General features: G+C 35.2%; 1 protein-coding gene and 1 long non-coding RNA gene across 3 annotated transcripts in view; both read left to right on the top strand.

Moving 5' to 3' along the window:
• The window catches only part of LOC135753283 (GTPase IMAP family member 8-like), a 36,247-nt gene extending 23,894 nt beyond the window's left edge, over nucleotides 1-12,353 (top strand). For both annotated transcript variants that reach the window (XM_065271318.1, XM_065271319.1), the window contains one exon: nucleotides 9,771-12,353. In XM_065271318.1, the coding sequence (XP_065127390.1) occupies nucleotides 9,771-11,344 (1,574 nt within the window). In that variant the 3' untranslated portion in view covers nucleotides 11,345-12,353. The remainder of the gene's footprint in view (nucleotides 1-9,770) is intronic.
• On the top strand, nucleotides 7-3,401 carry LOC135753285 (uncharacterized). The gene is made up of 3 exons (XR_010533565.2): nucleotides 7-379; nucleotides 1,737-1,832; nucleotides 2,858-3,401. It is a non-coding gene; the product is annotated as an uncharacterized lncRNA (long non-coding RNA).
• Nucleotides 12,354-12,713: the final 360 nt, after the last annotated feature.

The raw sequence follows: 12,713 nt of genomic DNA, 5'->3' as shown, positions 1-12,713 counted from the left end.
GTTGGCAATACTTTATTACAGCACACCTCACAGATATATAGCAATAAGTATGCATTCACATGTGCATCGTTTGTTTACTGTAGGTGCCAAAGCATGAGGTGGTTAAGTAAAAAATGCAGCTTTCAGTCAAACCGAAGACTACTGTACAGCTATTAATACACTTAAGTGCATCCAACTCTTAATCATCACTTGATTGTGTTACATTTTATTTTCTTTGTTTTAGATAAAAAATGATTTCAGAAGAATCACTACAATTTCCTTGGAGCGTACATTCTTGTAAAAGCTGGACTTCTATACCCCAAAACCCCTGGCTTTGTTTGAGATGAAGGTTGGGGTTGCTGGCATAAGAATTAAACATTTGCTGGATTCACTGAGCTAGGTAAAATGTAAATGTTTTTTTACAATTGGGAATTACTTGTGTGATGATATGCTGCTTCCTGACTCTGTAAATATGTTATATGTAGATGTATACACATTTAGGGCTCTATCTTACACCCGGCGCAATGCAGCGCAATGCGCGACGCAAGTGTCTTTCGCTAGTTTCCACCCTAATTTTCACGTTTAGCGCCGCGTTGTTTAAATAGCAAATGCATTTGCGCCCATGGGCGTTCTGGTCTAAAAACGAGGTGTGTTCAGGCGCATTGTTGGCGCGTTGCTATTTTGAGGCAACTAAAATAGACTACGCCATTGACCAACAAAAACCTGGTCTAAAGTCTAAAGTCAATGGCGCAATGTGTTTTATGTTATTTAAAGAGCGCATTAGTAAAATGCGCCTATAAACGGGAGGACAACGCAGGTTTGCTTATCACAAAGTACATGAATGCGCAGCAGCACAAAAATGCTTTTAAATATGAAAGATTAAAGGATTGAATGTAAAAGATTATTATTGAGTCTCTTGGACATAAATGAGGACTAATTGTGAGACGTTAGAAGGCGCAAAGAGTTGCTTCAGCTGCTGCCTGGTAAGTAAATAAATGCTTTGCTTTAAACAAATGCATCTGTTTTTAAATGTTTTTTTAATGCTACCTCACGGATTTATTGTATATGATGACTCTGTACCTGTGGATATGGTGAGATGAGAAACATTTTTAAGAAATGCTTAAAAAAACTCTTTGCTAAAAAACCGCTGTCCAAAGTGCTGAAACGTGAGGAGAGCCGTTTGTAAATTCTTTATCTCCTGTTTGTTACAAATAAAGTATTTTTAGAGTACAAACCTTATCTTACATACTTGTAAATTATGTTTTGATGATATTGGATAGCCATACATTTAAAGCAATTACAAGCCTGCTTTTTTACTTCCATGACTAAAAGAAAACGGGTTTTAAAAGTTTTTAATAAAAAAATAACAATTTCAATACAAGTGGAAAAACAACATAATTATTTAACATTAATCTTAAACTGGGGATCTTCTTCCTCCGCTTAGTTTTTCAGTTTACAAAGTTCGTCATCTAAATAGGGATTAGACATAGCGCCAGCGCAACTTGCCTTTAAAGGGGATGAGAGCTGAGTCTCTCATTGGTTTACTGCATGTTACGCCCAAAATACTCCCATTACAACAGGACCAACCCTTTTCGACCATGCGCTCGGCGCACAAACCATTTTTCCCGTCGTTAAATTAGCAAAAGTGGATTCGTACACGCCCATTTAGACGTTGCGCTGTGCGCTTTAGACAATGCGCTTAGATCGTTAAAATAGGGCCCTTAATGTTCACTGCATTTTCCTTCTGTGTTTAACAGCAAGAAGATAGCCTTGAAGATAGGTGAGAAGTTGTGATTCGCTGCCTCCTATCTTTCCTGGGAGAATCAGCTAAGGAGCTCATTGAAGACCACCAGGTAGTACAGTTAAATTAAATTCAAATTTATTTGTATAGTACTTTTTACAGTGTACAATGTTACAAGGCAGCTTTACAAAAACACAATGTTGAATGATCAATAAATTGAAACAAATCAAAGAAAAAGAAATAATCAATTAATAGTCTAGTGCTGACTTTGTTTGAAGTCCTTGCATGGCCTGGTGTCATCATTGCACAAGTCTTGGATCATCTAATGTCTTACTGGGAGGCGGGGTCCAGATATGGATATACAATAAGTGAAGCAGCTAGCAGTTAGCTGGCTACATACACAGCTACATCCATTTCTATTTTTATTTTATTTTGGATGTAGACAGTAGTGGTTTGACTGATATACTCTATTTGTGTTACGTGTTCTTTTTATTCCTGAGCCATCAAACCGTCTACAAGGAAATCTTCCATAATTTTTCCTTTTGCTTAATTTTTCTGCATATTTGAACCCTGTCAAGCACTGACAATGATGCTAAGATCCATTTTTTCATACTGAGGAAAATTTTAAAGCTTATACACCATTGTTACTTAAAGAACACCATACATTTAAATGTCAGGTGTATGTTAACTTTTGGACAGGATTACCAGTGTAAATTGTTATGTTGTTTATATTTCTTTAATGTACACTAGTCAACATTTGAAGTGGATCAAAACCTTTTCTAAAAGTTTTCTTAAAACCAATATCCAATACCCGTTCTTGTTTTAGGACAAATTTGGTGAATGTTTTTGATCCACTTCAAATGTTGACTACTATATATATTGTCTTTAGAAACCATTGTGTAATGTTTCCCAAAAGACATAACAATTTACACCAATTATAATTTCCAGAGGTTTACACCCTCCTGACTATAAATGTATGGTGTTATCTTTATTAGCATCATGTTTCTTTCTACTGTAATAATTGCGTATGAGTCTCATTGTTGTGTTCAATGTAAAAGTATAACTTAACATCATACAGTTACTGCTGAATACTGTACAGTATTTTAACCACTTTGCAATGATTTGTGTATTTCACAGGATATCAGCAGAGACATGATTAAGGATACCTTATTCAGTCATGTCTTTAAAATCATCGTACTGAGCAGATCTGTGGAAGAAGATGCCGGTATGTCTGATGTCATCATTGTCATTGAGGGAACTGAGGTGCTGCTGGGATGTAAGAATCTCACAAATGCATGTCTTTCACTCACAGGCTGCATTTACTCCCTAAACTTAAGCTGTCCCCCAAAGCTGAGAAACACATTTGAAGTGTTTCATAAAATTTTTCTTGGGTTAGATGCTTTTTAAATTTTCTCCAAAGGTTAACTCTGCATAGAAAGCTTCTAATGTAATCTGCTAGTTGGGCACTCCTTGCACTTATTGTACTGTTTTGTTTTTTTGTTTTTTTGATTGTTTTGTTTTAAGCAAGAAATGTTGTTCACAAAACAACTTCAACTACAGTACTATTTAACATAGCCATTCTTATGCATTTTAAGTAATACTATTCTGCTGAAGAATAATTCTTTTATTTGATGTCTTTTTTCACTTAATTTAATCTAATTGAAATTAAAATAAGCTAATGAAAGGCAGCTACTAGTTTGACTATTTGCACATTTGTTTTTGATATCTGCAACTGACATTGTTGTAATGTTTATGTTTAAATGTTTATGCATTTTAATGGACTGTGTGGTCTACTGTAGTAAATTCACTATTGTGAACTATAAAACTGATGGAGTTTTACTATTTGTTTTATTTCATGTTCCCATCTTTAAGGAATCTTATAGAAATAAAAGTATTCAAGTAAAATGTATGTCAGTGTTATTTTATTGAACACCATTTAAATAAACAACATCAAGTAATGTTAAAATATATTTAAAGTAAAGGTTACTCAAAATTTTAAATAAAATAACTAGGATCATTGTGTAAAAAATTTAATTTATAAGCATTACTTAAGTAAAATATACAAACAAACAGTCAATACAATTTACTGGAAAATTCCAAGTAAACTTTACTTGAGATTTTCTAATGAAAGCTACAGTTCCTTGTGTTTAGTTTTTACTTGGGAATGCTATTGAAATTACACACATTTTCTAAGTGAAAAAACTTTCCTAACTTTTTTCAAGTAAATTCTACTCCAAATTTTTTTCAGTGTACATCACCTGATTTAGATATACTGCAGAGAGGGAAGAGCAGTCACCATAGATGCACTCAGCTATACGCACCACTCTCTGCATGGCTTCGCAATCCTGGGCCGAACAGTTCCCATACCACAATGTTTTACACTGAGACAACATGCTTTCTATAGCCTCGGTGTAGAAAATTTTTAAACTGTCTCAGGAGGTATAGCAGTTGTCTGGCTTTTAAAAAACACTTATAATTACGTGACAAATATGTTATATAGGCAGGTGTATTTAACAAGTTAACAATAAACTTAATTATACAAAATGATTCTGATATAAGTGCACAAAACACTACATTTGACTTATTATAAATAACTTTAAAACAAAAACAGAACAAAATATGTATAACTTAAATCATTGGCAGTTTTGACAAGAATAACGTTATATTGGACTTGTATTGAAAAGAGAAACTCATGAAGTCATTGTTTATTAACTTTACAGTATGTTACTCACAAATTAGTTAGCAACTTACTGTTAAAATGACTGCTTGACTGACAACTGATGTAGGCTAATGTTTAATGTACTGAACAACGTTTTTATGACGCGAACCCACAGTGCTCTGTCGGGACTTTAAACTTTTCTAAAACGAAAGCGTCTGCTCTCAGCCTCCGTTATTTAGCGAGGGTGTAAAGTTGCGCGAGCTTATTTAATCAATTGTTTTGAAACGAGCATGTTTAGTAACAACACAAGCAGCTGTACTCCCACAGGCGTCTGTTCTCTGCCTCGCGTCAGTTCTCCCGCTTGCGTTTTAAACAACTCGCAAGTGGACAAAAGAGATGGATTAATAACACCAACGGTAAACGGGAATGTGTCTCGTCTACTTATAATAAAATCTAACAAAGCGCATCTTAATACCAGGTGTAAAAACCAGGTGCCGCCACCTGAACTGAGAGGCCACTGACTGAAGTAAAGGGGGGTTGGCTGGTGTCACTACAGTGACCTGGGTCGCCATTAACAACCAATAGAGCGCACTCTGCTGGACAAACAAGTACTTACATCTTTCAAAAGCATTTACAGTTTTTTACAATCACTTTGCTACTATTTTCAGAACCTTGATGTCATTTTTCACAACTCTAGACACAAAACTCACAACCAAAGATCAAAATGCACATTTTTCAAAACTCTTAACTCTTTTCTCAATTGCTTGGATACAATACACATAAAACTTGGATCATTTGTTCATTCAACCAAAATCACATGTTCAATATGACACAACTTAACATCAAAGTACTACTGTTTCAAAAGGCTATTCACACATCACATTTCAAATAAGTGTCTATTCATTTTCTTACAATGATCTAACTATCAATCAATACAACTGCCCAAAATGATAAGTAACTGTTGCATTATTCGTAATAGTTGTATGGAAACAGACAAAGAATCTTCCATGTTTACTGAAAATCATGAAAGTTTCAAGATAATGAGGTTCATTGTAACCAATAAGCATGGAGCATGAACCAATTATCACTGTACTGTATAGATGCAGGCCCTTGTAATTGCTTGTCCAATTCTGCCAACTTGTTACTGATGATTGAGTGCAGATTGTGAAATGATGTGACCTATGTTGTGATTGTACTGTAGTGTTTTCATCAATACATTACAAACTTTGTTCAATGATTCCAATGTGTCTGTCGTATTCTCTCTACTACTGCAGAACTTTTACAGATATGTATTTGCTCTACATGTACCATAATGAAATCTGTATCACCAATTTTGTTCTACAATACTTAATGATTGTACAAACAATGACTTAGTGAAACTATCAGTTGCTTGTGTGTGGGTGATCTATAGTTATGTTTCCATGGTATTTCACAGTAAATTTGTGTTTTGAAACAATGATTGTGCAAGTGCAAGATGTCTTTAAAGATGTGAATGCACAATGCAATGTTTTGAACACTAGACAGCCTGTGTTACAAGTGATTACCGTTTTGAGTTTTGTATCTAGAGTTGTGAAAAATGACATCAAGGTTCTGAAAATAGTAGCAAAGTGATTGTAAAAAACTGTAATGTGTTCTGTAAGAAACATTCATATCGGCTGTATATCTGCAGCGTATATGCCAAAACAGATATATCTGCCACAGGCTCATATCGGTTGATAAAATCAGCATAACGATAAATCGGTCAGGCTCTAGTACAAACTGTATATTCTATTACATTCCCCTAACCCAAACCCTAACCCCAACCATCACAGAAAACTTTCTTGTACTTTAGATTTTCAATAAACATCATTCTGTTTGATTTTTTAGCTTGTTTCCCCGTGGGGACCTCAAAATTGCCCCATCGACTCTATTTGGTTCGATTGTGACTATTTGTTTGTGTAGTGCTACACTTTGTGTGTTCTCTGCTTCCCATCTTTTGTTTTTACGATCGGATAGGGGGGCCCATACACACCTTCGCCTTGGGCCCCCAGTTAGCTAAATCCGGCACTGCTTCTTCTGGTCAGCTAGCCATGTCTAAGCTTCAGTCAGCATTTGAAATCATTCAATTACAGCTTTTCAGATTAAAACTTGTTTTGAACACTGAGAAGACTAAATATATGGTATTTTCGGGTTCAAAGGAACGCAAAACCTGACTCCCCTCCAGACCTTACAAGGCACCATGATTGAACTAGTTAAAGGAAAAAAATTAAGTTTGTAGTCTCTGCAACATTACAGTTTTTTACAATCACTTTGCTACTATTTTCAGAACCTTGATGTCATTTTTCACAATTCTAGATACAAAACTCAAAACGGTAATCACTTGTAACACAGGCTGTCTAGTGTTCAAAACATTGCATTGTGCATTCACATCTTTAAAGACATCTTGCACTTGCACAATCATTGTTTCAAAACACAAATTTACTGTGAAATACCATGGAAACATAACTATAGATCACCCACACACAAGCAACTGATAGTTTCACTAAGTCATTGTTTGTACAATCATTAAGTATTGTAGAACAAAATTGGTGATACAGATTTCATTATGGTACATGTAGAGCAAATACATATCTGTAAAAGTTCTGCAGTAGTAGAGAGAATACGACAGACACATTGGAATCATTGAACAAAGTTTGTAATGTATTGATGAAAACACTACAGTACAATCACAACATAGGTCACATCATTTCACAATCTGCACTCAATCATCAGTAACAAGTTGGCAGAATTGGACAAGCAATTACAAGGGCCTGCATCTATACAGTACAGTGATAACTGGTTCATGCTCCATGCTTATTGGTTACAATGAACCTCATTATCTTGAAACTTTCATGATTTTCAGCAAAACATGGAAGATTCTTTGTCTGTTTCCATACAACTATTACGAATAATGCAACAGTTACTTATCATTTTGGGCAGTTGTATTGATTGATAGTTAGATCATTGTAAGAAAATGAATAGACACTTATTTGAAATGTGATGTGTGAATAGCCTTTTGAAACCGTAGTACTTTGATGTTAAGTTGTGTCATATTGAACATGTGATTTTGGTTGAATGAACAAATGATCCAAGTTTTATGTGTATTGTATCCAAGCAATTGAGAAAAGAGTTAAGAGTTTTGAAATATGTGCATTTTGATCTTTGGTTGTGAGTTTTGTGTCTAGAGTTGTGAAAAATGACATCAAGGTTCTGAAAATAGTAGCAAAGTGATTTTAAAAAACTGTAATACTTGATTAGTAATTGATTTTGGTGATGTTGTGTACCAGTTCACACCTTAATTTCTTCTCTCTACTTTAGAGGCCATTTATCATGGTTCACTAAGATTTATAGCAAATTGTAAATCTTCAACCCATCATTGTGTTTTATATAACAGAGTGGGCTGGTCTTATCTCTGTGGTAGGAGAAAAATGCATTTGTACCTAACCATCTATAGAACCATTCTGGGTCTGTTGCCTCCATATCTCAGCACTCTTGTACAACAGAAAACTGAAGAAAAATGAAGGCTTTTGCATACACAGCCTCATTCAACTTGAATCTTCTTCAGTTGAAACTAAAGTTAAAATCTGCTGTCTCTGGCTCAGTTTAAGGAAGTTATTTGGCACATGGAATCTGACTCAGGGAAATATAAATGCACGTACTAAATGTTTTAATTGTTATATGGCGTTACACCTTCGTCCCTGGCCGAGGGGGACAGACATGTTTTGGATAGACAAAGGATATTACAGTCTCTTATGTCACGCTGGAATCTTATCCTATTCGTGTTGTAGAGTGGCTCACAGTAAAAGCTGTTGCTACAAGTAAGTTTCGACCACTACATCAATATCGTTGTACAATACTGAAACGCTTTGTTTTTCGTTTACAACCAACATAGGCTGAAAGTAGCAAGCTAAACTGTTTAGCCTATGCTACTAAATTACACCAAAACTTAACATGAACTGTTCCAAATTATAGCAAATTATGAGAAAAAATCATGAAAAGCCGGCAGCCTGCACGTTTGACCACCACCTTTCAATTTTCTTGTCTGCGGCTGGGCAAACTTCTCAAAAGGCACCAATCAGAGGCGCATTTCTATGATGTGATCATGTAGACTCCTTACAAAATATTTTCCAGTATTTTTAAATTACAAAACACTAAAACATTTTGATACAACATAAGAAAGGCATTTTCATCAACCCTACCAAATACAAATGACAAAATACTATTTTGTATTTGAAAAACATGTTTCAGAAATACTGCCCATCCCTGCAGGCATGTTTATACATATATTCATACTTATAGATATTTTTCTATCTTTTACAAACGGGAGTACAAATATTATTTTGTATTCATTGTGCCTTCTTTTGCCGAAAAAAATGTTTTTGCCTACTTTCATAATAAACTTGACATCATACAGAGAAAGTAGGAGCAAATATATCTGCACATTGATTTAAATCCCAAGCGCAACACTTTGATAAATGTAGTGTGTTTACACAAGAGAGTTTGGGCTGTACTGCGGAAAACACATGTTTGGGATTTATTTTAGTGCAGATGTTTGGTGTCTGGACATTGACTGTGTTCAACATTATAAAGCAATTCTGCACCATGGTTTGCCTTCATGCTTTCACACAGTGAAAGAGATTAAAGGGTGACTTGACAGACAACTAGACAACTAATTTATTCTGTGGCTTTACCTGTATTTCTGAATATAGAAAAATTACTGAGGTCCAAACTCTGGTGACCCAGTGGCTGCGTCCATGGTTACAACACATTGTAAGGTGGTTACAAAATTACCATTGTGAAGCATCCTGCACAGTTCGTCCTAGGGAAGGTGTTCCTATTTAATTAGAGTTTTTCTACAAAGTGGAGAAGGCGGATCTTTTCTAAAATTCGAGAAAATCCTGTGCTACACCTTTAAGAGAACAAATCCAAAAATTGCACTTTTTGCTTGCACCTACAAAGTGGCAACATGCTATAATAAACTGTCTGTAGGGCATTTGAGTTAAAACTTAAGACTTATTTTACATCTTAAAAAATCTCATAATATGACACTGAACCAGTGATGAATTGTTTAATTATCCATGCAGTTAATAGATCAGTCAAGTTTATTTGATTCTTAAGTGATTAATTGAGTTATGAAGGAAAGAGGAACACAAGAATTACAACTGACTTTTAGAAAAAAAACACTGCCACTGCCTTAGAAAAAAACAACTGTAAAATGTGCTACATATGTAACATCACTTAATTAACTGTTTCTCTCTTAATAACAAATCATCACCATTGTGTGCTTTTCTATCCTAATTCAACTGACTCCTAATTCTAAATTGCTTGCAATATTCTAATTTAATTTGTCTTATCTCTGTTCAATGATTTTAGATCTGAGGATTGTGATGGTGGGTAAATCTGGAGCTGGAAAAAGTGCAACAGGAAATACAATCCTGGGAAACAACCTGTTTAGAGTAGACGTTTCATCTGAATCTGTTACCACACAGTGTGAAACACATCACGAGATGGTAGTAGGTAGAAGCATCTCAGTGACCGACACTCCAGGATTCTTTGATTCATCAATGAGTGAAGAAATGCTGAAGTCTGAAATACACAAGTGTGTAGAGATGTCTGCTCCTGGTCCTCATGTGTTTCTGCTGGTTATAAGACTGGATGTGAAATTTACAGATGCAGAGAAGATGACAGTGAAATGGATTGAGGAGAACTTTTCAGCAGACGCTATAAACTATGCTATGGTTCTGTTTACTAGAGGAGATCAGTTAGACAAAAAAATCGAAGATTTTCTGAAGAAAAACAAACAGTTAAAAGATCTAGTCGATAAGTGTAAAAATAGATATCATGTCTTTAATAACAGAGGCAAAACTCAAACACAGGTTCCTGAATTGTTAAAGAAAATAGACAGACTCATGGAGGAGAATGGAGGACAACATTACACAAATGAGATGTACAAGGAAACTCAGAGAAAAATGATTGAAGAACAGAAACAAAGAAAGAGAGAGGATGAACTGAGAAGGAGAGAGGGCGAACTTAAAAAGGTAGAAGAAGGACAGAGAAAGAGAGAGGAAGAAATGATAAAGAAAGTTGAAGAACTAAGTAAGAGAGAGGAAGAGCAGAGAAAGATAGAGGAAGAACTGAGAAAGACAGTTCAAGAATTTAGAAAGATAGAGGATGAGAAGAGAATAAGAGAAGAAGAACTGAGAAAAGAAGTAGAAGAACTTAAAAAGAGAGAGGAAGAACTGAGAAAGACAGTAGAAGAACAGAGAAAGATGGAGGATGGAAGGAGAAAGAGAGAGGAAGAACTGAGAAAAATGGGGGAACAACTAAGAAAGAGAGAGGAAGAACACAGAACGAAAGTGGAAGAACAGAGAAAGAGAGAGGATGGAAAGAGAAAGAAAGAGGAAGGACAGAGAAAGATAGACGAAGAACTGAAAAATAGAATGGTAGAACTAAGAAATAAAGAGGAAGGGCAGAAAACGAGAGAGGAAGAACTGAAAAAGAAAGTGGAAGAACAGAGAAAGATAGAGAAAGAACTGAGAAAGAAAGTGGAAGAACAGAGAAAGATAGAGGAAGAACTGAGAAAGAGAGAGGATGGACAGAGAAAGATAGAGGAAGAACTGAGAAAGAGAGAGGATGGACAGAGAAAAGGGGAGAAAGAACAGAGAAAGATGAAGGAAGAACTGAAAAAGAAAGAGCAGGGCTTGATAGAGAGAGAGAAAGGACAGAGTGAGAGAGAGGAAAAATTGAGAAACAGAGAGGATGAACAGAAGAAAAGAGAGATAATAAATAAACCAGAAAATGAGGTGATTCTCCAACAAGGTGAAGACAAAGAGTTATTCAAGACAGTGGCTGTATGGGCAATAGTTGGTTGGACTCTATTTCTGGCCAATAGTCTTGCATTGATAATACCTGCTGTCATAATAGCTATAATTGTATATTATATTTAAATATTAAAAGGAGCCTTTCACAAGAATTTATTTAGATATAAAATACATATTTTTATTTGGTGTCCCCAGAGTTCGTATGTGAGCTCAAAATACCCCACAGATAATTTATTATACAGTAGCATGTTAAAAGTGCCACTTTGTAGGTGTGACCTTTTAAATGCAAATGAGCTGATGCAAATGCAGACTCTCTCTCTATCTCTCTAGCCATTTTCATACAGAGGGCCCTATTTTAACGATCTAAGCACATTGTCTAAAGCGCACGGTCTAAACGGGTGTGTCCAATTCCACTTTGCTAATTTAACGACTGGAAAAATGTTTTATGTGCCTTTTATTTTCAGTCATTTCAGGTTTTAATGATAATAATTGTTTACGTTCACATGTTCATTTCGAATCATGAACTTACAAGACGACCATACTTGTCACGCTCTGAGGTTATTTTGGGGATTTCTGCCTAGATTTGGCCTACCCATATTTAAAAGCTTCCCATACCCACATGCAAAGGTGTACATACAAAAGTTTGGTATCATTTAGGAAACCCATTGAATTTACATAAAAAGCTGTTGAAAGTGCTAAACATAGTTGTATGTGTTATCAGTCCTCTAATAAACACAAAAATAAATAGTCGCTTTTCGATTTCTTTTTCTTTAGTCTGTATTTGAAAGTGTATATGTAACGTGGTTCCCCTGTGTCCCTGTGTTCATTTGTGTTTTGGTGTATTCATATGTCTTTGTGCAACCTGTGTTTGAGTTGTGTTCATGTATGCCATTCTCCCTGTGTTAATTAGTGTAGCTCCGCCCCCTTGTTTGTTACCATGGACATTCATTGTTCCACTTATTACCTCTTGTTTGTTGTCTTAGTGATTCATTGTCTCTGCCTTGTGATTGGTTCTTGTCATACATATATACCCTGTTAGTTCATGTTTGTCAGTCAATGTTGGATGTACTCCTGTGTTTATCTCCTGTGTTTACCTGCCATGTTTTGTTACCATTTTTATTCATTAAATTCTTACTAAAACTGCATTTGGATCCTCAGCCTGCATTTGCCTCATTCCAACCGTCACAGTATAACTCTGGCCTTGAGTGGTCTCGAAACCTGCAGACAGTTTTGTTTGATTTGTTTGATGTCAGCTTACAGAGGAAAAAGGAATATGATAATTTAGGCAAAAGTTATTATATTCCAACTAAAGGGAGAAATAATAAAATGTTTGCATTAAATTTCTACCCTAAAACATTTGAAGTGCTTCCATAACCACATACAGTGGAATAAATGCAATATCTTTATATTATTTTTTTTACAGAAAACCCTTTGAGGTTACATAAAATGCTGCTTTTTGTGACAAATATTATTGTTTATAATATGTTGTTTTTCA

Source organism: Paramisgurnus dabryanus, chromosome 11 (genome assembly GCF_030506205.2).
Source record: "Paramisgurnus dabryanus chromosome 11, PD_genome_1.1, whole genome shotgun sequence".
Taxonomy (NCBI): Eukaryota; Metazoa; Chordata; class Actinopteri; order Cypriniformes; family Cobitidae; genus Paramisgurnus; species Paramisgurnus dabryanus.
Note: the sequence above shows the minus strand (reverse complement) of the source record. Positions and strands in the feature narration are given on the sequence as shown.